At 37.9% G+C, this 26,902-nt stretch overlaps 2 protein-coding genes across 4 annotated transcripts in view; one reads left to right on the top strand and one right to left on the bottom strand.

The window, feature by feature from the left end:
* Nucleotides 1-1,538: 1,538 nt before the first annotated feature.
* On the bottom strand, nt 1,539-1,859 carry LOC134577450 (S-phase kinase-associated protein 1-like). The gene has a single exon (XM_063436197.1). It carries the CDS (start codon nt 1,857-1,859, stop codon nt 1,539-1,541), a length of 321 nt encoding a protein of 106 aa, XP_063292267.1.
* Nucleotides 1,860-4,027: 2,168 nt separating this feature from the next.
* Nucleotides 4,028-26,902, top strand: part of RASIP1 (Ras interacting protein 1) — a 1,304,986-nt gene continuing 1,282,111 nt past the window's right edge. For all 3 annotated transcript variants that reach the window (XM_063436332.1, XM_063436333.1, XM_063436334.1), the window contains exons 1-2: nt 4,028-4,362; nt 20,116-20,267. In XM_063436332.1, coding sequence (XP_063292402.1) covers nt 20,134-20,267 — 134 coding nt within the window. In that variant the 5' untranslated portion in view covers nt 4,028-4,362; nt 20,116-20,133. The remainder of the gene's footprint in view (nt 4,363-20,115; nt 20,268-26,902) is intronic.

A 26,902-nucleotide genomic window follows, 5' to 3' on the forward strand; every position in this document is an offset into this window, starting at 1 on the left:
CCTCTCTGCTATTTCCAACTGGATGGCTTCTCATTTCCTTAAACTAAACATGTCCAAAACAGAACTTCTGGTCTTCCCTCCCTCAAGTTTTGCTACTCCCTTGTCTGTCTCCCTCCAAATCATTGGCACTACCATCCACTCTATCTCTAAGGCTCTCTGCCTAGGTGTTCTCTTTGACTCCCACCTCTCCTTCACCCCTCATGTCCAATTAATCGCCAAATCCTGTCGCTTCTATCTCAAAAACATTGCACGCATCCAACCCTATTTAATCCCTTAAGGACACATGACGTGTGTGACATGTCATGATTCTCTTTTATTCCAGAGGTTTGGTCCTTAAGGGGTTAACGCTATGGTAAAGGTGCTTGTCTATGCTGCTGTCCTCTCTCGCATTGACTACTTTAATCTACTTCTCAGTGGTCTTCTTTGTTCCCAACTTGCCCCGTTACAGTCTATAATGAATGCGGCGGTGAGGCTCATCTTCCTGTCTGTCCGCACCTCCCACGCCTCCCCCTTTCAGTCCCTATATTGGCTTCCTGTAAGATCTAGGACTCAATTTAAGATCCTGATGCTTGCTTACAAATCTCTACACAATGCTGCTCCGACCTACTTAGCCTCACTAATACAAAAATATGTCCCGTCTAGGGCCCTTCGCTACCGGAGACCTATGTCTAACCTCTGTTTGTATTCCTACCTCTAATGCTCACCTTAAACACTTCTCTAGGGCTTCACCGTACCTATGGAACGCCCTTCTCTCTGTTAGACTTTCACCCAATCTCTATTCCTTTGAAAAATTAGTTCTTTAAGAAAGCATATCAATTAAACTAAACAACTTTCCCTCCCCGCACCCAGATTCCTCTCTAGAAACGGTCATCAAAACAAAACACTAAGCCTTCAATGAATACCATTCTAGCAACCTACTTTTCTAACCTACGCTTACCTTTAGTGTCACTATACCCCACTGCTTCTAGCATGTAAGCTCAATCCCTCTGTTCCAACTTGTCTAGTTACAAATAGGTTTCAGTTAGTCCACTAGTTGTACAGCGCTACGGAACTTGTTGGAGCATTATATATAAGAAGAATAAGTAGCAACCATAAAAAAAAAATGCAGATTTTTTTTTAATAAACTTTGTTGCAACACAGAAAATGGTGATGTATCTGCATCAACATAGACAAATCATGTCTTTGACAACAGGAGAAAACAAACTTGGATGTTTTAATTGTAAAAGCACACAAATCACACATTATTATTGTAAACATAATTCAGACAAGATAACAATGGTTAAAATAGTTTCAGGATCAGAATAATTAAAGAAAAAAAAAAGAATTGGACAATACATGCGGCAAAACTGCCTGCTGATTAAATAATAAGCCGATGAATTGTTTATTCTAAACAGATCAGTGCAACTAGTCTTTTGGAATATATTTTACAGTGTTACAGTGGCAGGCAAACTAATTCAATTTTCTTCACACCATTGGTTCTCTTTTCATATCTGTGCCACCTTTTCTTCAGTGAAATCATTTTTAATATTGAAGGTCTTTCAAATGTATTGTGTTTTGCCTTTGATCATGTTTGCAACAGTTTTGCAGATGACATCAAGCAAACCTTTGATGTCTAGGTAGTTTGCTGCGAGAATGAGTTCAAAGAGTGTTCCTTGGTCTACTTTGAGAAACTCTTGGTCCCATACAGGGATATCATCTGTCATTTTCTTTGTTCTCCTCATCCTCTGGATCACTTTTTTAAGTATAGCTGCATTCATATTTGGAAGGAGCACAGGATCATCAATGCTTAGATCTTCTAACATAGTTTTGATTGACAGACTGCTTTGCAATTTAAACATCAACTTCAGGGATTTCACCATTAGAGCTCTGCAATTTTATCGAAGGCATCATGCCGAACAACGAATGCAATCACCTCACACAAAGAAAGTTCGAACTCTGCGAGGCCTAACTAACATTATTGAATCACTTGGAAAACTTATTAAATCAGGGCCATAGACCCCAACGTATTTATTTTTACATAAGCTTTTCAAATGATTTACTATTTTTGGATAAATTTGAAAAGCATTTTCTTTATCAAAATACTAAAATATAAGAAAGTAATCACATATAAAAATATATGTATATATAAAATATTTGTATATATATCATTTGAAAAGCTTAGCTAAAAATATTACATCAAATATACAGGGAGTGCAGAATTATTAGGCAAATGAGTATTTTGACCACATCATCCTCTTTATGCATGTTGTCTTACTCCAAGCTGTATAGGCTCGAAAGCCTACTACCAATTAAGCATATTAGGTGATGTGCATCTCTGTAATGAGAAGGGGTGTGGTCTAATGACATCAACACCCTATATCAGGTGTGCATAATTATTAGGCAACTTCCTTTCCTTTGGCAAAATGGGTCAAAAGAAGGACTTGACAGGCTCAGAAAAGTCAAAAATAGTGAGATATCTTGCAGAGGGATGCAGCACTCTTAAAATTGCAAAGCTTCTGAAGCGTGATCATCGAACAATCAAGCGTTTCATTCAAAATAGTCAACAGGGTCGCAAGAAGCGTGTGGAAAAACAAAGGCGCAAAATAACTGCCCATGAACTGAGAAAAGTCAAGCATGCAGCTGCCAAGATGCCACTTGCCACCAGTTTGGCCATATTTCAGAGCTGCAACATCACTGGAGTGCCCAAAAGCACAAGGTGTGCAATACTCAGAGACATGGCCAAGGTAAGAAAGGCTGAAAGACGACCACCACTGAACAAGACACACAAGCTGAAACGTCAAGACTGGGCCAAGAAATATCTCAAGACTGATTTTTCTAAGGTTTTATGGACTGATGAAATGAGAGTGAGTCTTGGTGGGCCAGATTGATGGATTGGTAAAGGGCAGAGAGCTCCAGTCCGACTCAGACGCCAGCAAGGTGGAGGTGGAGTACTGGTTTGGGCTGGTATCATCAAAGATGAGCTTGTGGGGCCTTTTCGGGTTGAGGATGGAGTCAAGCTCAACTCCCAGTCCTACTGCCAGTTTCTGGAAGACACCTTCTTCAAGCAGTGGTACAGGAAGAAGTCTGCATCCTTCAAGAAAAACATGATTTTCATGCAGGACAATGCTCCATCACACGCGTCCAAGTACTCCACAGTGTGGCTGGCAAGAAAGGGTATAAAAGAAGAAAATCTAATGACATGGCCTCCTTGTTCACCTGATCTGAACCCCATTGAGAACCTGTGGTCCATCATCAAATGTGAGATTTACAAGGAGGGAAAACAGTACACCTCTCTGAACAGTGTCTGGGAGGCTGTGGTTGCTGCTGCACGCAATGTTGATGGTGAACAGATCAAAACACTGACAGAATCCATGGATGGCAGGCTTTTGAGTGTCCTTGCAAAGAAAGGTGGCTATATTGGTCACTGATTTGTTTTTGTTATGTTTTTGAATGTCAGAAATGTATATTTGTGAATGTTGAGATGTTATATTGGTTTCACTGGTAAAAATAAATAATTGAAATGGGTATATATTTGTTTTTTGTTTTTTGCCTAATAATTATGCACAGTAATAGTCACCTGCACACACAGATATCCCCCTAAAATAGCTATAACTAAAAACAAACTAAAAACTACTTCCAAAAATATTCATCTTTGATATTAATGAGTTTTTTGGGTTCATTGAGAACATCGTTGTTGTTCAATAATAAAATTAATCCTCAAAAATACAACTTGCCTAATAATTCTGCACTCCCTGTATAGTCACGGAGATAAGGGATACATTTGCATATAATTTCTATTTCACTACAAATTACTCTTTAGTGAATACTCCCCTATGTATTCAGATAGTGCATGATTTTCTCTGTTGCTTATTGTAATCTGTACTCTTCCAGACATTATTTCCATGACTGAATTAAGTCTTTCCTGGTTTCCCTGGCTTGCTAAGCATTGTGTTATATTCATCCCAAATGACCTCCGGAAAAGAGGGAGGGCTTGGATTTGCTAAAACAAAGGAAACAGCACTTTAGTTACAGTCTTTCCATTGCGTGGACAGCAGAAAGGATACATCTAAATAATTCAGAAACATTTGATTGTGGGAGTAGCTGTAATGATATAGAATATGACTATTTCTGTGTTTAGCCCTACTTCTCATACTTACCTTGAGCTGCTGATATCACTGAAGCTGTTTTAGGTTCATCAACTTCATATTACATTTTTAGATAGGTGTGAGGATTATCACATCTGCTTATAGTACTGGACACTAACATAATTCTATCCTACATCTATTGGAGATCCTATCAAAGGACGATGAACTGCTGAAACAGTCCTAACAAGTCAGAAATCATTGCCTTGAGGGAGCAGCTTTTGATTGTACTTCTTAAAAGGTGACTACCATTTTATCTTGTTTTATTTCACTTCATTTATAGTTACATAATTAAATATTATTCATATCCTTAGTAAGGAAAGATAATTATAATTTTCAACATATTGCAAACATTCTTCTTTATTACAACAGAACTCTTGGAGAGCCATGATATGTATATAATTTTTTGTTTATTATAGCACATGCAGAAAATTATTTTAGTATACCTGATAGATTTAGAAGTCCTCAATGTCTTAACATGTATTTTATTATTAATAGATAAATAGAGCTATACAAAGGTAGAGGCTTCAAAGCCCAATGCCTAATATTGTTCTACTACCACACCCAATTTGCATGCACTCCTCTCCATTGGTTTCTATGCATTTTCAAATTTAATCAGGGGATTGTTTTATAGTTCTATAACTATATCTTTATGTCAATTACCAGAATAAACCTTCATACATTCTATACAAATCTGTGTGGTTTCCACAGCATAATCCATTAGAAATTATGGCATTGAGTTAATAATTCTGGATAAGCTTGTCAAATTATTTAATATATTGGATACACTTTGAAAATGATTTAATATTTTTGGATGTATGTTTTTGATATTTTAATATTTTTACATATTTTTTTTTAAGTTTACCCAAACATATTTAAAAAACTTACCCCAAATACCTAAGTCCTAAGTAATCCTTTACTACATATAATGAACTATTACAATTCATAATGAACTATTATCAATATTTTCTGTTTTGCTACTAGTGAAACACTTTAAAAACTCTATTACATTTCACACCCCATTATGTGAGATTATCATATATTCAAACAAGAAGAATAGATTTTTGTTGGATGAAATTATTGTCTAACATATTTAAGTTGATGCAGTGGTGTACATACCAGGGGGCCCGGCCGACCTGCGACCCAGGTATGTATGTCACTGGGCCAGCCTCCTCTCCTGGGGGGGGGGGGCAGGTGCCGGCCACCTCAGGGCCCCCCGAGGCTGGCCCTGCTGTCACCCGGCTGGTGACCAGCCAGCCGGGTGACACCACTGGACCCCAGGGAATCCCCTCAGCTCTCCCACTGGTAAGGAGGCTGGGGGGATTAAATTTAAAACAAAAAACGTGTGGGTGTGAGTGTGTTAGTGTGAGTGTGTTAGTGTGTGTGAGTGTATGTTATTGTGTGTAAGTGTATGTCCGTGTGTGTTTGTTAGTGTGTGTTAGTGTGTGTGAGTGTATGTTAGTGTGTGTGAGTGTATGTTAGTGTGTGTGAGTGTGTGTGTGTGAGAAGGCTATTAACAGTTTATACAAAAATAAGTCCTGTGCTCTAACTCCCACTACTACTGGGTGACTGCAATGACTATAGTACACATCAGCACCAATACATACAACAAAAAAAACAAAGAAAATAGTTACTTGCACACTATCCCAAAAACCTATGCATGTCTAAATAACTGGAGGTTGAGCTTACACTCAAGTGGCTACTGGAGTGATACTAACACCTGCCAATTCAAGGCAAACCTCCTAGTTAAGTCTTACATGAACAATTCACCTTGATTCTTTCAGCTTCAGGTGAAAAATCTCTAATGAGACTGAAGTTTTTTTTTTTTTTTTTAGTCCTTATTGTTAAATGCCTCGTTTCTAGGATCTAAATTATTTTTTTATAGTTATTGTAGCAGAGCTCCTTGTACCTCAGCCAGGATCTTCCTAGGATCTTCCTAGTTGGAGCCAGGGAAAACCTCAGCCCTTCTGCCCTAGTAATCGCTTGAACAGTTTGGGCTCTATTTAAATCTTTAAGACCGGAGGGCATACTATTACGCCCTATTTTAAGCGGCTCTAAACTCCGCCGGGCGTAATAGTACGCCCTCCGTTTTTTTAAAACTTACCCAGTCGCCAGTGATTCCAGGGAGACCCCGCGGCACGTCCGTTCTCCCGGGGGCCCCCCGCCATGTGAGAGTGAGGTGCTTGCGAAGACCTCACAATCACATGGCCAGGTTATCTGGCTGAGGCATTGCCAGCAGGGGGACTAACTGTAATGATAGTCCCCCTGCTGGCTGGAAATAAAAAAAATAAAAAAAAAGTTAATTTTAATAAAGTTAAGTGTAATAAGTAATAAGTGTAATAAGTGTAAAAAAAAAAATACCCAATAATATTTTTTATATATATATATATATATATATATACACACATGCACACACTGTCTATATATTAATATCAAATTACACGTAGACTGATGACTTTATATATAATATAAAAAAATATGTAAATACGTAAAAAAATAAAATTAAAAGTAAATAATAAAAAATATATATATGTGTTATTTCGTTGTTACTGTATTGTGATATTAATATATATATATATATTTATATATATATATATATATATATATATATATATTTATATAAAAATACACGTAGAACGAAATTATATATATATATATATATATATATATATATATATATATCTATATACATAAATATATACGTATATATCACTATATGTATACCTATATATAAATAAAAATATTTATAAAAAATTATATATACATATATATATATATATATATATATATATTAATTCTACACATATATTTATGTAATATTTTACATAATTAGGTATCTTAATTAATTACAATTAGCGGGACCTGCCTGACCACCCATGCCGAAAGTAAAGGGAATTTCATTTGCTAGCACTATATTTAACCCTATAACTTTCCAAGACACAATAAAACCTGTACATGGGGGGTACTGTTCTACTCGGGAAACTTCGCTGAACACAAATATTAGTGTTTCAAAACAGTAAAATGTATTACAACAATGATATCGCCAGTAAAAGTGACGCTTTTTTGCATTTTTCACGCACAAACAGCACTTACACAGACAATATTATTGCTGCAATACTTTTTACTGTTTTGAAACACAAATATTTGTGTTCAGAGAAGTTTCTCGAGTAGAACAGTACGCCCCATGTACAGGTTTTATGGTGTTTTCAAAAGTTACAGCGTTAAATATAAGGCTTGTGTTTCATTTTTTTCACATTATAATTCGCCAGATTGGTTACGTTGCCTTGAGACCCTATGGTAGCCCATGAATGAAAATGACCCCTATGATGGCATACCATTTGCAATAGTAGACAACCCAAGGTATTGCAAACGGGTTATGTCCAGTCTTTTTAGTAGCCACTTAGTCACAAACACTAGCCAAAATTGGTGTTTTTTGGCATTTTTCACACACAAACAAATACTAACACTAACTTTGGCCAGTGTTTGTGACCAAATGGCTACTAAAAAAGACTGGACATACCCCATTTGCAATACCTTGGGTTGTCTACTATTGCAAATGGAATGCCATTATGGGTGTAAATTTTATTCCTGGGCTGCTATACAGTCCGAAAGGCAACGTAACCAATCTGGCAAATTTCAATTTCAAATGTAATGTGCTATATTTGACCCTGTAACTTTGCAAAACACCATAAAACCTGTACATAGGGGGTACTGTTTTACATGTGGGACTTTGCCGAATACAAATATGTGTATTTTATTGCAGTTAAAGCAAACAGTATTATGACATTGACAGTTAAAATGTCATGTAGAACTAAAAAGATTACAACATTTCTTATTTTCTTCTATTTTTTTTCATATTAAATCATGTTTCATAGCTAAATATTTGATATTAAATTAAAGCCCTGTTTCCCCTGAATAAAATGATATATAATAAGGGGGGATGCATTTAATATGAAAGAGGTGAATTACGGTTGGACAGACATATAGCGCAAATGCCAGGTTTTGTTTACGTTTTGTTTTGTTCACAACGTGTACATTTGGCTCAGTCCTTAACCCCTTCAGGACGGGTGACGGACGAGGTCCGTCATCCAGGGGATACCCTTAACGACGGATGACGGACCTCGTCCGTCACGCGGTAAAATTAACCCCAGATCGCGGGGTTAATAGTACTCCCGGTCTGCCTCTGTATTAGAGGCAGACCGGGAGCACCGGATCGGGCTGCCCCAGCACATGTACCCGCTCTGAAAGCATGTCAGAGCGGGTACATGTGCTCTGTATACTCAGCTCCGCCTCCCTGCACTTCCGGGTTCAGTGTGAAGTGCAGGGAGACGGATCTTCAGTGATCCTGCCCCCTGGTGTGTAAAAAAAAAAAGTTAAATTAAAATCCCACCCCCCTTTACCCATATTAATAAAAAATTAACCCCTTCCCTGCCAATTGATCACTGACTTAATTACATTTTAATATGATCTGATTTTTTTTTTAACCCCTGAGGGTTAATTCTTTTTTTTTTTTTTAATCCTCAGGGGTTACATTTATTTTATTAATGAATTTAAATATTTAAAAATTATGAATTTAGCTAGCTAGGGATGGTGGAAGTTAGTGGGGAATTGGGGGATTTAGTGTTAGGCTAACTAGGGGTTAACGTTAAAAAAGTTTTAAAATAAGCTTTAAAAAGTTAAAAAAATAAGTTAAAAAAAGTTTTAATAACGTTTAAGTGAAAAATTAAAAAAAATAAACCCCCACTTTGGCGTTAATGTAACTTCTCGTTTACTTAAGTGGGCTATGGGCTGTGGGCTGTATTTGTTTATCTCCCAAAGAGTAGATGGGAGGGGGGAAAAAAGAGGAGTCAGAAAGAGACTCTCTACTTATCTTGTCTCTGCGGGTAGAAATTCCATTTCCTCTGGCCCCATTCAAGTTGTTTCTTCGGGGTACTTAGCTGGTAGCTTAGCTGGTAACTTCCCAATCCGGACCTGCAGGTATGTTCTTGTTGCCGACCTTGTCTCCAACATCTCCCGCTCACACGGTCTCTGGTCTCCCTCGACCGCATTTTCAGCCGCCGCCCGCCGCCCGCCCTCCTTAGCTCCGCCCTACGATGCGTGCGTCCGCACCTACGTCATCACGCCAGCAGTATAAAGTGGTGGTGATTATATGTGTATGGCTAGGGCCGAGGCTAATTCTCTTGTATTCATTAGGCTGCTAAAGTGTAAACTTATAATACTATATACAAGTTTCTGTTAAGCCTAAACCCAAAGTTTAATTCATACTGTTTTAGACAAGATTGTACATGCTAATTGGAAAACTGCATTGTTATGCTGTAATTAGGTAACCGAATGAGAAACACCAGTGGGTTATTGTGGAGAGTGTGATTTGGCATTTACCTTACATGGTTAAAGGACTAAAAACCGTGACGAAAGTACTGAGACACAGGTTTTCTTTTTTTTTATATATGGCTTACATATTTCAGTAGTTAAACGCTTTTTTTTTTTCTCTCCATGAGAACGCGGTAGAGACCAAACAATTAACGGGGTAAGGACGGGGCCAGTGTTTAGATTGATGTATCTTTTTTGACCATTAAAATTGGAAAACCTGGCTATTAAAGATAGGTCTCTAAAAAAAAGAAAAACATTTTTTTTCGATTCTTCCGCTGTGGACTGGTAGAGAAGATTGTAAGAGTAGAGGTCACTGATTGGTGCTGCCTCTCGAGGTAGAAAGGAAGAAGAAAAAAAGAGAAGGGAGAACCGGAGGAACAGAGGAAAAAGAAGAAAAATAAAAAAAAAAACGGAAAAAAGGGGAGAAAGGAGGGAAATTGAGAAAAGAGCACAGCAAAATGGCAGCAAAATCCCAAGAGAAAATAACCCAAAAAAAGGAGAAAAAGAATTCTAAACTAGGAAAAGAAACCACAAACTTTTTCTCACCTCCTAATAAAACAATTAAAGAGAAACATACAGAGAATACATCCCTAACAACTTCAAGAATCGAAGAATCACTGAGTAGCCAAGAGAGCATACCTAGTACACAGATAACTGCAGAACTGTTAGAAAGATGCCTAGAATCCCAATCCAAAACTTTAATGAAGCATATGAATCAGAGTTCGGAAGAGATCCTTGGCCAAATGAGACAGCTGACAGAAAAAATAAATACGGCGGAAGAAAAAATTACATCTATAGAAATCCAAGAAAAAATAATATTAGAACAAAATAAAGAATTGACAAAGAAAATTAATGCACTAGAAACGAAACTGGGAGATTTGGAAGATCGCTCTCGGCGTAATAACTTGAGAATAAGAAATGTACCAGAAAATATAGAGCAAGAGAAGATACCAAACTATGTAATCAACCTCTGGAAAGCCTGGGGGATTGAAGTGGAAAAATTCAATTGCAATATGGAAAGATATCATAGGGTGTTTAAACCCAAAAGTATCCCAGATAATAAGGCAAGAGATATAATTTGCTGCTTTCAATCGTTTCAATTTAAAGAAATAATACTGAAAACAAGCAGGAAAAAAGAGCCGCAAGGAGAAGAATTTAAAAATATACAAATCTTCCCAGACCTGTCTTTCTTTACTCGAGCACAAAGAAAAAAATATGGACCAACAACAGTTATATTAAGGCAACACAATATAAAATATTCGTGGATTTTTCCAACAGCTATAAAAGTGTTTTTGGAAGATTATGCAGAGGTTTTCGATTCGCCGGACAAAATAGCAGCCTGGATAAATGAGAAACAACTAACATAAAACGAACCTGGCATCAGAATAGGGGTGGGGAGAAGGAGAGGGAAGAACAAATGTAGGTTTTTTTTTTTTTTTTTCCCCCCATCACGGCGAATAGAATAATTTATAAAATAATAGTTACAGACTCACGAGTACAATGTAATGACACAATAATTTGCATGTATGTACACTAGTAGTAAACACAACAGAGAACAAAAATATAAATACGGAGCAGAAAAGACATGATTAGAGTTAGACATAAGACTGTAAATAATGGGGAAGCTGGAATCAATATATATACACCTCTCTCTGAGTTTAGGAAATAAAAAGAGCAAATAATAAGGGGAGCATTATAGTTAGGGACAATAGAAGCACTATATAAAAGAACATAACAGAGAACATAGGCACTAAAGCACAATATTTTTCAAGCGTGATATAAGTAAACACTTAGAGTAAATTATATTATGAGGATTGAAGTAGAGTAGTGTAGATCACAACGAAATAATAGGCACGGGTTTTTTTTTCCCCTCTCTTCATCTCCCCTCTCCTTAAGTACACGGGGGGGGGGGGGGGACGGGGAGAGGGGAGGGAGGAGGGAGGAGGAGAGAGAGATATACATAGAATCCGAATATGTGAAAATCAAATAATAAATGTAGAGCAGATAAATTAATCTGTACCGCCACTACGCCCAAATTACTTCGCCCATGAGTTCTTAATAGGACTTAGAGATTGCCTATAAATAGGCAACTTAAGCTAATGTTAGTATAGATCTCTAAACAATATAGAGATTTTAGTAGAAGATAATAAAATGAAAGAATGTATGTGTAGAATGAATGACTTAGGTACAGTGGTGAACGACATGGTGATCAGGGTTAAGCAACGGGGAAAAAAAAGAGGATGGTTAATCAGTCATTAAATGGTGAAATTAATTTCAATTAACATTCAGGGTTTAAATACTCCAAAAAAAAAATGGGCTTTTAAAGATTATTTAGTATCTGAAAATATTCAAGTGGCACTAATACAGGAGACACATTGGATCCTTGAGGAGAAAATTGGGTGGTGTAAGAAATTTTTTCCATTGGTATTCACTTCATCTAAAAAAGAGGAAAAAAGGGCAGGGGTAGCAATCATGTTCTCAAAACATATACAAGTAGAAATACAACATCAGGAGAGTGATGTCGAAGGAAGGTTCCTAATTTTAGTTTGTATAATTAATGGTGATCTATATACATTGGTAAATATATATTTGCCTAATACTAATCCGATGAAACTACTTTCTCAAATCCTAGATCGAGTAGATAAAATTGCTATGGGTTGTATATTATTGGGGGGAGATTTTAATTGTGTGTTGGATATAGAAATGGACACACATAGAGAGAACAATACAAACATAGACAAAACTAAACTTAGGAACATTAAAACCTTCGCTAACATTATTAAAAAGAACAACTTATACGACATTTGGAGAATAAGAAACCCAATAAAAAAAGAATATTCCTTTTATTCATGGCCTCACAATTCATACTCTAGGATTGATTTTTTCATAGGTGATACAAGAGTAATAGAAAAAGTTGAACAAATAGAGATAAAAACTATGATATGGTCTGATCATAACAGTATCATAATGACATTAAAAGAAGGGAAGATCAACCATTCAAGGACAACCTGGAAATTAGATGAGTCAATTCTTTACAGAAAAGAAAATCAAGAATTTTTGAAAGAGACCTCTAAATATTTTTTTATAGAAAATAAATCGTTAGAGATATCAGATATAACAACATGGTGTGCATATAAGGCAACGATAAGAGGGCATTGTATAAAGATTAAAAAAGATACCCAAAGATCAGAAGGATCGAGGTTGGCTATGTGGTATATTCAATTATATCAAATTATTAAAGAATACAAGGATAACCCAAATAGAGAAGGTCAAATCAAAATAGAACAAATTACACAGACTATAAAAAATAAAATCTTAGAAAACATAGGAAAAAAAATGGTTAAATTAAAAATTAAATATTATTACCGGCAAAATAGAGCAGATAAAATACTAACAAAGCAACTAAAAAAAAGGAAAGCAGATAACAGAATAGATAAAATCATATATGATGGAAAACATGCATAGCACCTAAAGAAATAGGAGAAGCTTTTAATCAATTCTATAAATCCCTGTATAATTTACCTAAACATAATTCAAATGAGAAAATAGAAAAATATCTTAAGGGGGTGAAAATCCCAAAAATATCCATAGAACAAAGAAAAAACCTAAATAAAGATATCACAAAAGAAGAGGTATTAGAACAAATAAATAAACTGGCACAATATAAAACTCCAGGACCAGACGGATTCGGTAATAGGTTTTACAAAGATATGAAGGATATAATTGCAGATCCATTAACTAAGACTTTCAATGAGGCCATAAAAAAGGGAGCGTTCCCACAAGAAATGCTGAAAGCAAATGTCCTGCCAATACTAAAACCAGGTAAAAAACCAACTGAAGTAATAAACTATAGACCAATTTCCTTAATAAATGTGGATGTTAAGCTGTTTGCATCAATCTTAGCTAAGAGATTAAAAACAATATTGGAGGATATAATTAATCCAGACCAAAGTGGATTTATCCCTGGGAGAAACTCGGGTAATAACGTGAGGAGGCTAATAGACGCAATGGACATGTCGGATAAAAGCGGGGATCCCCTCCTGATCCTGTCCTTAGACGCAGAGAAAGCGTTTGACAGGGTCAGTTGGGGATTCATGTTTAGGGCCTTGGAAGCATTCAATATCTCTGGGTGGATGCTGGATGCGATCAGAGCGTTATATGCCAACCCATCAGCAAGATCGGTAGGTCAAAATATATGTTCTTCCTGGTTTGGTTTAGAAAACGGAACGAGGCAGGGATGTCCCCTGTCTCCAATCCTATACATTATTACTATGGAGATTTTTGCTTTAAGAATAAGACAAAATCAATTAATAAAAGGCCTTAACACAGTTAAGGGTGATTTAAAAATATCATTATACGCAGATGATACCCTCCTATATGTCAAAGATTTAGAGAGCTCCTTACCCCAAATAATGGCAGAAATTGAATTGTACAGTACCATTTCAAATTATAAGATAAATATGACCAAATCGATTGCTTTGTATAAAAATGTCGGAGTAAGCATAATAAAGGAATACCAAACTAAATACGGTTTTCTACAACCAGAAGAATTTGTATATTTGGGGATTAAAATAACGAAGCATATAGATAAACTAATGGAAATAAATTTCTTACACCTCCTAAAACGAACTAATAAAGATCTAAAGGATTGGCGCCAACTAGAAATATCATGGTGGGGCAGAATTAACACTTTAAGGTCCTATGTTCTCCCCAAATGGATATATATGTTCAGAATGTTGCCACTAACAATCCCTCCCCCATGGATAAAAATTATAAAATCAACTTTTTCCAATTTTGTATGGAGAGGCAAAAAACCCAGGTTAAAAACAGACACCTTATGTAATCATACTAGCAAAGGTGGGCTTAGTTACCCAAATATAGAAAAATATTATGAGGCTGGGATAATACATCATATAACATTACTGCAGAAAGAATCCATACTCAAAGAGGGTTGGTTTTGGTTAGAAGCTGAAATGTGTCAAACCAAGAAATTAGCTAACATAATATGGAATAATAAAATATGTGATTGCTCTTCTTCTTATGTGTTGAGACACTTACTCCCCATGTGGGAAAAATTAAAAAAGAAACTAGATATACAAAACAAAATTTTCGGATTCCAAAGTATTGAGCATCTTGAAAGAGAAATACCCAATATTTCCTTAAAAAAATGGAAAGAAGGAAATATTATCACAATAGAAAATATTTACAAAGATGACAAGGTGAAACCATTTAGAACACTAAAAAATGAAGCGTCTCTCTCGCCACAGGAAGTTTTTTCATATATAAGGGTAAACAGCTACCTAAATAAACACAAATTTATGAATCAAGGGAATATGTACAATGCAATAAAAGCAACTTTTGATAATGAGGAAACAAGGAAATTATTATCAAAAAGTATTAGAATACTCGATACTAAGGTGTCTGAACATCACCCAACAGCAATAAAAAGTTGGGAAAAACTTCTGCATATAAATATAGATATAGATATTTGGTATGGGGCGTTAGCTAAGGTGAACAAATACGTGCATAGTATACATTTATTAGAAACCCATTACAAGGTGATAAATAAATGGTACTTGGTACCTACAAGACTGTTTAGAATCTCAACAGACAATGATCACCTATGTTGGAGATGTGGCGAACCAAGAGGAGATTATCTTCACATATGGTGGAAATGTAAAAAAGTAACTCCCTTGTGGAGCTGGGTGAGCACTTTGTTATTCAAACTGGACAATATCAGAATAGAGACTAGCCCAGACACGATGTTGCTTCACTTTAGATGGCCCGCGTTAATCAAAAGAAAGCAGATAGTGACAATTCATTGTCTGATAGCGGCAAAAATAATTATAGCGAGAAACTGGAAAAAGACAGATGATTTCGCCAAAGCAAAGCTCATACAACAAGTACAATTCCAGATAAGAATGGAAATTGGAGTAAATAAAAGCCGAAGCAACAGTAAAGAGATTAATTTCTGGTTTACCTGGTTAGAATTATTAGAACAGGAGGAAAAAAATAACTTACCATAGAAATAGCTATCTATACAATATATACTTCCATAAGTTAGATAGGATGAAGATGAAAGTCACCACTGTACCAAGTAAATGTGAAAGTTTAATGTGTGAGTGAGAGATGAATGAATGAATGCAGCAAGAGATTTCCCCCCCCCCCCCTAATCCCACCCCCCACCACCCCTGACCACTACCTCCCAAGGGAGAGAGCGAATAGCGAGGGACTCTCATAGGATAGAAGGGTAGCCCCCTAATACAAAGCGGTTGGGAATTCGGGGAGAAGTAGAGGAGGGTAAGAGAGGAGAGAGATGAGGGAGAAGGGAGAGAGGGGTGGAGGGGAGGAGGGAGGAGAGAGTGAAAGGAGGAAATATAGTGGTTATGGAAAGAAGTCAGGAGATAGGAAGAGACAATACCAAATTGATGATGACTTCTTGCCAGAGCCCTATACAATGATGTATTAGAAAATCTCTTGGCTGGTAATGTCTGAAATAAAAATAAAAAAATAAAAAAAAAATAAAAAAAAAATAAACCCTTTACCCAGTCCAAATAAAAATTAACCCCTTCCCTGCCAGTCTATCACTGCCTACAGTGATCAAAATACAGATCACAGTATTATACTGTGATCTAATTTTTTTTAAGCCCTGACGATTAACTTTTATTTATTTTTTAACCCTCGGGGGTTAAATTTATTTAATTAACTAATTTAAATATTGTATAATTAAATATTTTGCTAGCTGGGGTGGGTGGGAGTTATGGGAAAATGGGGAATTTACTGTTAGTGCTGCTTACTGCTAGTTACGGGTTAACGGTAAAAGAAAGCTTAGAAAAATGTTAAATCTGTAAAAAAAAGTTTTACGAAAGTTTAGGAAACTTTAAAAAAAATAATAAGCAAAACAAAAGTTTAAAAATAGTTTTAAAAAGTAAAAAAAGTTTTAAAAAGTTAAAAAATACATTTAATAACGCTCATTACCACTACACCTGGTACAAGCTAGCGGAAAAATGATCCCACGCTAAGGTTCAAAATATGCCTTTTGAAATACCCTGGAATGTCTTCTTTAAGAAATGGTATGGCTTTATGGGGTATTTGGATTAAATAGCCTGGTAAAATACTCTAAAATGGGACATGGGCACAGCGTAAAAAAGTAAAGTTTGAAAAAAAATGGAATGGCTGTGTCCCAAATGTGCCCCTCCGATGTCCACATATACCTGGCAAAGGTACATACGGGGGTATTTTTGTACTCAGCCGACATAGTTGAGCAACATATAAAGTATTATAGAGTGGTGGTACACATAAGGTTTGCAAAATATACTGTGCAAACTCACTTTGTGTGTCAAAAAGGCAGAAAAAACGCTTCTTACCACTACACCTGGTACAAGCTAGCGGAAAAATGATCTCACGCTAAGGTTCAAAATATGCCTTTTGAAATACCCTGGGATGTCTTCTTTAAGAAATGGTATGCCTTTGTGGGGTAGTTTGAATTTTATAGCCTGGTAAAATACTCTAAAATGGGACATGGGCACAGCGTAAAAATTTAAAGTTTGAAAAAAAATGGAATGACTATGTCCCAAATGTGCCCCTCTGATGTCCACATATACCTGGCAGAGGTACATACGGGGGTATTTTTGTACTCAGCTGACATAGCTGAGCAACATATGAAGTATTATACAGTCGTAGCACACATAAGGTTTGCAAAATATACTGTGCAAACTCACTTTGTGTGTCAAAAAGGCAGAAAAAACGCTTATGACCACTATACCTGGTACAAGCTAGCGGAAAAATTATCCCACGCTAAGGTTCAAAATATGCCTATTAAATACCCTGGGGTGTCTACTTTAAGAAATGGTAGGCCTGTGTGGGGTAGTTTAAATTTAAAACCTGCGAAGATGCTTGGAAATTGCACATAGGCCCAGCGTCAAAATTCAAAGTTCGGTAAAAACTGATATGGCTTGGTCTCCAATATGCCACTGTAGCTTCACAAAATAGTGCCAAAGACATTCATTGGGGATGTCATTTTACTCAGAAAACTTAGCTGAGCATAATTTGGGGGGTTTGAACTTAGTGGCACATGTGAAATATCCAAAATGCCTAGCAAAAATGCAATCCATATGTAAAAAAACGCACAAAATTATTTTTTACCACATAATTTGGCATATATTGGTGAAATAATGGGGGCATGTTAAGGCACAATATGCACCTTATGAGATACCCTGGAGTGTCTACTTTTACAAATGGTAGGCCTTTGTGGGGTTTTTTTGAACAGTCAAACTGTTATAATACCCCAAATGGACACATAGGCTCATTAAATCCGTCTCTCAAAATTCTACTGTGCATACTGAAATGGACAGGTCTCCTATATGGCACTGTAACTTCACGAAATAGTGCCAAAGACATACAATGGGGGTGTCATTTTACTCATCAGATGTAACTGAACACAAGATAAAACTTTGTACAGGAATAGCACACACCAACTTTACAAAATAAACATGAGAAGTTCATTGTTATAAGTTTGTGTGCCAAAAACAAAAGAAAACACAATTTTACTCCAATATTTAGCAGAGGTTGGCGGTTAAATGGCTATGTAGAAAGTGTCAAAACCACCTTAGGTAAATAGCCTGTGATGTCTACTTTATATAAATATATACTTTTGTGTGGTAATTTTGTTTTCTTTTATGGCTATTAGGCTTACAAGACAAACATACCAAATTCTAAAATCGCTCCATATTAAAATGTTATTTTACTCCTTGTGCTTTGTGACCTGTAACTACCAAAAAAAACTTAAAATCCCAGACACATTATATATTCTGTAAATCAGAACAAATAAATGAATTTATTTTTAATTACTTTCCTTAACCTGCACTAATTCTGCACACATTATTATTGCAAAAACTGTAAAAAAAACAATATTTTTCATTTCTTTTGCATTTTTCTGTATTTTTTTATAATAAGTAAGCATTTATATATATATATATATATATATATATATATATATATATATATATATGTTATATCAAATTAAAGCCCTTTCTGTCCTTTAAAAAACAGTATATAATATGTGTCGGTGCAATAAATGAGAGAGATGCACATTGCAGTTGAACGCAAACAGCAAGAAAATGCAAAAATTGCTTGTGTCATTAAGCGTAAGTCAAGCTTCTGAAGCTCTGTCCTTAAGGGGTTAAGGGGTTAAAATATCAGATTTGAAGGAAACCAGGTGCAACAGGAAATACCTGTGTAATACCATCCCAATGGTGAAGCATGGTAGTGGTAGCACCAAGCTTTGGGGATATTTTTCAGCTGCAGGTATTGAGAGACTGGTCAGGGCTGGGAGAAAGCTGGACATGGCAAAATATAAATATATCCTTAATGAAAACATGTCTCTGTCAAAGGTACTTTAACAAAGTACTTAAGGGTCTGAATACTTTTGGCAATGTGATTTTTCAGTATTTTCTGTTTAATATATTTTCAATGGTGTAAAAACATTATTATTATTTTTTTTTTTGCTTTGTCATAATTGGGTACTGAGTGTACGTTGATGTGAAAACATTTTTTTTCAACAATTGTAGCATACAGCTGCAACTTTAATAATGTAAAGAGTCTTTAAATGTTAGAGTCTGAATGCACTGTATATCTTAAAATGTCAAGATCTTATCTACTAGCCAGTGCATAAAAGGTACTTGCCGCAAGCCTGGAGGGTCTAGGGCACACTCATCAGTCATAATTTTCTATTTGCCATAGCTACATTTTCAGTAGTCAAGGACTAAACATTTTAAACCCTGACCAACCATATAAATGTTATGTCTACGATTTTGTTTAAGACATTGCAGAGAAAGTGAATCTTTATTTTTGTGATACTTGGCAATTCAATCTTAACCCCTTAAGGACCAAACTTCTGGAATAAAAGGGAATCATGACATGTCACACATGTCATGTGTCCTTAAGGGGTTAAAAGTGAATTTGTCGCAGTCTGAGGGCTTGGCAGAATTTGCAAAGACCCCTGATGGCGACATCGCCATTGAGGTTCTAGTGGCCAAGGGAGGCAGACAAAGGTGCATTCTACTTACCTGTACCACATGATTGCTCCTACTTTCTCCCGGCGGTTGCTCTTCAGCCTGTGACGCTTTAGTCACTGCTGAGCTCTCCTGCATGCACAGGTGGAAGGTCCCGTGAGATCCACAATAGATATGGTCAATTCCCTGCAGCCCTCACTGGTGACAGCTGGAGAATTGACACTTTTAGTAGCACTGCCCAATGTCTATAACTGTCAGGCATAGAAAATATGTATAGATAAAGTAGTCCCTACATAAAAAGCTCAGTATACTTTTAACTATTTTGGAATTTCAGTGAAATTCCAACACCGTCAATATTAGTATTTTTTTAAAAGAATTCTATCTTTATGAAATACACATTTTTCAGGGGAGGGTGGGACAGTGCCGATGTAAAAGTAAAGTGATTTAAAAGCAAAATTAATTAAAGTAAATTATTTAATCCTTTATCACTTTTTAAGAGGACTTGATCAAATTGTAAACCATTTATTTGTTTTGTTTACTATGCTGATTGAGTCATTTAGCCAACTAATTTCATATACATTTATATATCTCATATTCTTATGTATTCTCAGCTCTAAAAAGGATAGACAATGTTTCCTGAAGAGAAAAAGGAAGGAAGCCCCAGATTTGGGAAGCTTCATTTTCCTGTTGGACTCTGGATTAATTCTCCAAAGAAACATTTTGCCAAATTAGGCCGCCGCTGGCCTAGCGTTGGATCCATCAAGTAAGATTTCATTCTATTTTCTCTCTTTGATATGTTTAACATTATCAAGTACATTTTGTTATAATGCATTGCTGAATATGTGGATAAGATAAGCAGACAAGTATTATGTTTGAGAATTCGTCGTACATTTCTGTAGTCATCATATTTGATTTGTCTTATTAGTCCAGTAATTTAGATGCAAAACAATAAATTATTGCAGTTTCTTGTAATATCTTTTTTTTATTGCACTAAAATACAAATTTATACAAACTTCTGGAAGTTGCTCTCTTTTTCAAGTCTAAAGCATTTTTTACCACAATGAAACAAGAAATCTAAGATCGCTGGAATGCAGAGGTTAAAGGGACACTCCAGCCACCCAGACCACTTCTGCCCATTGGAGTGGTCTGGGTGCCAACTCCCACTACTCTTAACCCTGCAAGTGTAATTATTGCAGTTTTTTATAAACTGCAATAATTACAATGCAGGGTTAACTCCACCTCTAGTGGTTGTCTACTAGACAGCCACTAGAGGGAACTTCCTGATTTATAGCAAAGATTTTCTTTGCTAGAGCGTCGCTGGACATACTCACGCTGTGTGAGGACCTCCAGCATCGCTCATTTCCCCATAGGAAAGCATTGAAAATCTTTTTCAATGCTTTTCTATGGGGAGCGCTAATGCGCATGCGCTGCATTGCGCATTAGGTCTCCTCGGCCGGTGGGCGGGATCAGTCTCGCCCACCGGCCGACGGAGTCAGTAGGAGGAGCGGCACGGAGGAGGTTTTCACCCCTTCAGCAACTGGGGATTGGGGGGTGGGAGGGAGAGGGAACCTGCAGTGCCACGAAAACGGATTGTTTTCCTGTCACTGAAGTTTTCCTTTAAAGCAGAAAAAAACCATACTGTTTCAGGGTGTTGTAAATCTGCCACGGGATGGTAGAATTGTGAAAAGAAAACCAGATTTAAAGCATGTCAGAGAGAGAAAAGAGAGAGAACTAGTAGAAACTAATACACATGCATGTGAGTTGTATACATACCCAACGTTGACACTATGATTGTAGTGTAAAAAGTATGTCTTGGTTCAATGAGAAGAAACAAAATACTTAAATAATACTTCTGTAATGTACTAATAAGCTCAAATATTGTATGTGGATATGTGGCAAAAGAAACTTTGGCACTAGCTTTTGGAGGGGCTGTTTGCCAGCCTCCTACCCTGTGATTATGGCCCCTGTGTTAAACCCAATTGGAAAACAGCAATTGTGCAATTGGGACCATATGTTTTGTTACCGAACAGCCGCACGAACCGGAAACCATCCTGGAGCTTGTTAAGCTTAATTGATACATGGTTGCAATTTCCACTTCTGTGGTCTAAGTGTTCGTCAGGGTGGCCGCAATTCCTATGGACGACAATGAGGTGGCGGCCATCTTGTTCGCATGGACGAAAACTGCAAATAGACTTCAGGGGGACTTAGCTGCAAATGCCCTGGAACTATTTTCAGCATGAAAACCTAGTGGTTCATGGTCAATCCTCCAGTGGCACTTAGTCGCGATTCTATGGAACTATTTTCAGCTATGGGATCATGCCTGCGGTCAATAACAAAAAATAAAAAATATGACTTCCATAAAACTTCTGAACCCCTGAACTGATCTGGGTGATTTTGGGATAATTTGGTCACCCGGATCAGGGCTATCAGGGGATGTAAAATTTGTGGGGGGGTTTGTATTTCTAGGGTACTTTTGGGGTATTTTTAAAAAGTGTTTTTTTTTTTCTATGCTTGCAGATAATTGGATTAGAATTAGTACAGTTACTGATACAATTTTATCTCCCACGCAGGGAGGAGGGATTGTATGTTTGTTATGGGAATGTTGGGTATTTAATCACTGTTCTTATTGGTCTGTGTCTTTGTGTTGGAGTCCCCAACAAGGTCCATGTGAGCATACCCCTTGCATGGGGATTGTCATAAAAGGCCAAGTGTGGTTCCAATTAAATTGAGATTTGTTTACCCCTTCATGAAGTCTTGGCTCATGTTTGGGGGATTGGAGAACTGCATATACTCTGGGGATTGCTATATCACAATACTCCCCTGAGTATAATCACTAGCTCTTCTACGAGCTGTTCCTGCTACGCTCTCTGGAGTAGGAGTGGTCTACCCACTGGAAGCTGAATCCTGGTCTTCGGTCCAGGGTGGGTGGAGGATGGCGAGACCCCAACCAAGCTGCTGCGGTTCATGGGGTCTGCGGTAGTTATGGTGTTCCAGTACAGTGCTTATGGTGCTCGCAAGTACTAGGAAGCGGCAATTGACGGAGGTACCTGGTCGGGGTGCAAGGCGGTCCGTCACAGGATACAAAAAGTTATAGGTGTTATTAAATGGCTCCCCGTTGTTTGTAAGTAAATGTTCAAGAACATATATTGGAGAATGCAATGTGTACTAAAATTACACAATATGTCTATGTTTATGGCTGAACTATAAACCTTAAATTACTACCACTACATCAATGATATAGTCATAATTTGGACACAAGGAGAAGAAATGGGCCGGTGCATGGATTTTTGTGTACACAGGCAAAGATGCGTTTGCCACCCCCAAAATTCGTCTACAACTTTGTGTCTATTAACGCCCCCTTTTGTCCATCTGTTTTTTTTTTTTTTTTTGGTTTTTTTTTATTCTTTATTTTTGTTGTGCAGTGGTACAAACACAGGTAATCTGTGACATATGACATATACATGAGCAGTGTAGGGAAAACTTGAAACTGCATGTCAAAGTAAGCTGCACATTTATTTATTTTTTTTAAACAAAATAAAGAACAAGATAGAAGACCAGGTATAGGGAGTCAGGCTATCCTCAATAGATAAAAAGCTTGGTATCCATGGATAAATAGTGAGCAAATAATCATGCTAGATGAAATATGCATGGGTCAAGTGAAGTATAGAACAAGCTAAGACAATATTTTTATACTATAGGCATAATGTATACCAGATAAGTTAGCTACTTGATGATTAACTGCAGAATGTCTCCCTATGGTAACCATGACATTGCTTGTAAACAACGATAATAATAATAATAATAATAATGCATCTGGGTGTTTAAGGAACAAAAAAATAAAAGGTTTAACTTAAATCATATGGAGCTACAAACTTTGTATTGCAATAATATGGCTAGGGCTCATCTAGAATATATAAAGATAGGCATAGCCGCCTCAGAGCATCAGGATCCATACATGGCAAAAACAAATTAAATGGGCAAACCTAAAGAAACTGATCACGAGGGTAAGATTAGCCTATCTGTACACAGGTTTGCTATCGAATTGTATCATAGTCCCTGCAGTTCTCTGCTTCCTCCCCCAGCTAAAGGTCGTCACCCCAGCCTACACATGCGGTTCAGCTCCCTGTTGGCTTCTGGCCCAGGTAAATGGAGTGGGGCCGCACGTGGTCCCTGGAAGCACACCTCAGCTCCTTAAGATGTCTCCATTGCAGCTTTGACCAGAAACAATCATAGAGCTGGTCAAAAGCTTGTAATGATGAGCTGGTCAGTCAGGTCCTCCCGATGCCCCACCAGGCTTGGTTGCGGCAGCGATCTTGGAAAACTCAACCTCTCTAGGCCTCGAGCTATAGCTGGGAGTATAGTGATCCACTCCAGTGGGGACCAGGATAAACCCCACCGGTCCAAGGGGGAGTTTCTTACCCCCCATGGCCCTCACACACATTGACTCTCACACGCGCACACTGGCTCTTAAACATGACACACTAGCTCTTACACACACACACACTGACACTTATACACATACACACACTGGCTCTTACACACAGACACTGCCTCTTACTCACACACTCGCACATTTACTTGCTGCCCCAGGCTAGCTGAGGGTTGGATCGCCTGTATGTCCTTGTCCCTGAGCTGGTAGAGCGGCAAAGAGTCCCACTTCAGCAACTACTGATATCCCTGGAAGTGTAGAAGGTTTTTGTAGCTCTGAGCAGAGCTGGTGATTAGCATTTCCCTACAACACGAGTCAAGGCTGTGAGTTGAGGGTAAGAAGACTGATTTTAATGGGTACATGCATTAGCTTTATACAAGTTTTTTCAGGTCAGGGAACACCCACTGGACCTGGTTGGGCACTGAAACACAAGTAACATGAACATCATAACAAAGTGCATTTTTCTAAACCCTCCCCTCCATCCTGGAGATAATTGGCTTAAGTGGCCATAGTAAATAATTAAGTTAAGACTGTAACAAAACCACACAAAATTTATAACTCATATTCTACATAATTCAACCCCTATGTTCAACATATCCACGGATAGCTTGGATCTGAGCGCTCAATATATCTGAAAAGCGCTCAGATCTCACAAATACAGTTGGATCGCCATGGGGTTAATGTTTTCTCAATGACCATTCAGCATAATTCAGTCCAGGATTAGTTCCATAATTTTTAGTCATCAGGGTCGGTCTAGTTCGGGAGTATGAAAGTACCGAACGACACTGCGAGACCCCAACCAAGCTGCGGCGGTTTGTGGGGTCTGCAGTGGTTTTGGTGTCTAGTGGTGTGCTTGGAGCCCTCGGGAAGAACTAGGAGCAACCATCAAACGGAGGTACCCAGCCGGGGTGCCAGGCGATCCGTTACAGTATCAGCTTTTTTTTTTTTTTTTTTTTTGTGCACCACAGTGTAGCAGTCAGAAATCATTGGTATATAAAATACAAATAACAATCAAATTTAGTGCTCTCTGTGTTATTAAAAATATAAAACAATAAAAAGGAGGTATACTCACAAAGGGAGAGCAATGTCAGGTATTGCTCAATCCTAATAGGCATAGGTGGTATAATCCCCACCAAAGAAATCACTGTGTACATCTCCTAATTTAAAATATTCAAAGGTAAAATTAGGAAGGTCCAAATTCCATAAAATAACTAGTTTTATTAGAAGACAAGTAATAAAAACACAAAATAAAAACACAAACACGTTTAGCCTAAATAAAGCTTTTTCAAAGTGTTACCAATATCTCAGCATGAGTCTGTATCACAATCTGGAGCTCACAGCTTTCTTAAAAGACCATAGTACAAAGGAAACATATTTACACAACCAGATCTAGCACCTGTAAACATATGTTGAATTTGCTGTAATTCTCTGAATCTTTGCTAGGGCATGCAATGCACTTGGAATATGACTAATGTATCAAAGTAACATATTACACAGACCATTTTGTCACATTTCTGTCCCCATAGAGGCAGACTTGTTGCCAGACACACACACACACACACATTCTGGACAGGCTCAGGCACACACACACACACACACTCTTTTTTGACAGGCTCAGGTACACACACACACACACATTCACTCTGATAGGCCCACACTGTAACGGATCACCGGGCACCCTGACTGGGTACCTCCGTTGAAGGATCCTCTTAGCGCTTCTTGAGGACTCCAAGTACTGCAGCAGACACCATAACCACCGTCAGGGCCACCATCAGGGGTGACAACCGTGACGGTTGTCACAGGCCCGGCGGTCCTGGGGGACCCGGACTGCTTTGGCAGTCCAGGGCCCCACAATTACTTTCTGCACATATATATAGCGATCATCGCTATATATATGTGCAGCCGCCCCCCCCCCAGTACTTTGTACTTTACTGCATTTCCCTCGCTCTAACTCCCGCGAGACGTGCGGACGTTAGAGCGTTGCCATGGCAACGCTCCGCGCGGCGCGCACACCACATCTCACGGGAGTGAGAGCAGGAAATGCTGTAAAGTACAGCTACAGTCCGCTGGGCCCCCTCTGCAAGTATAGGGAGCCGGGGGGCCCTACAATGGCACCGGACCACCAGGGATCAAAGGATCTTCCCCCCTCCCTGAACCAGGTAAGAAACAGGGAGGGGGGGAATAGCAAAAATACATTTACATTACTAGTACTACATTTACATGCATACACTACTAAACACATACACACACTGCATTCATTACACACTCACTGCATTCATTACACTCACACACACTGCATCCACTGCACTAACACACACACACTGCATCCACTGCACTAACACACACACTGCATTCACTACACTGACACACACACTGCATTCACTACACTGACACACACACTGCATTCACTACACTGACACACACTCTGCATTCACTACACTGACACACACTCCACTAACACACACACACTGCATTCACTGCACTAACACACACACTGCATTCACTACACTGACACACACTGCACTAACACACACACACACACACACTGCATCCACTGCACTGACACACACACACTGCATTAATTGCACTGACACACACACTGCATTCACTACACTGACACACACACTGCATTCACTACACTGACACACACTGCATTCATTACACTCACACACTGCACCCACTGCACTAACACACACTGCATTCGCTGCACTCACACACAAACTGCATCCACTGCACTCACACACACTGCATTCACTGCACTCACACACACACTGCATTAATTACACTGACACACACTCTGTATTCACTACACTGACACACACTGCCCTAACACACACACACACACACACACACACTGCATCCACTGCACTGACACACACACACTGCATTAATTGCACTGACACACACACTGCATTCACTACACTGACACACACACTGCATTCACTACACTGACACACACTGCATTCATT

This window comes from Pelobates fuscus, chromosome 11 (assembly GCF_036172605.1).
Source record: "Pelobates fuscus isolate aPelFus1 chromosome 11, aPelFus1.pri, whole genome shotgun sequence".
NCBI classification, from domain to species: Eukaryota; Metazoa; Chordata; class Amphibia; order Anura; family Pelobatidae; genus Pelobates; species Pelobates fuscus.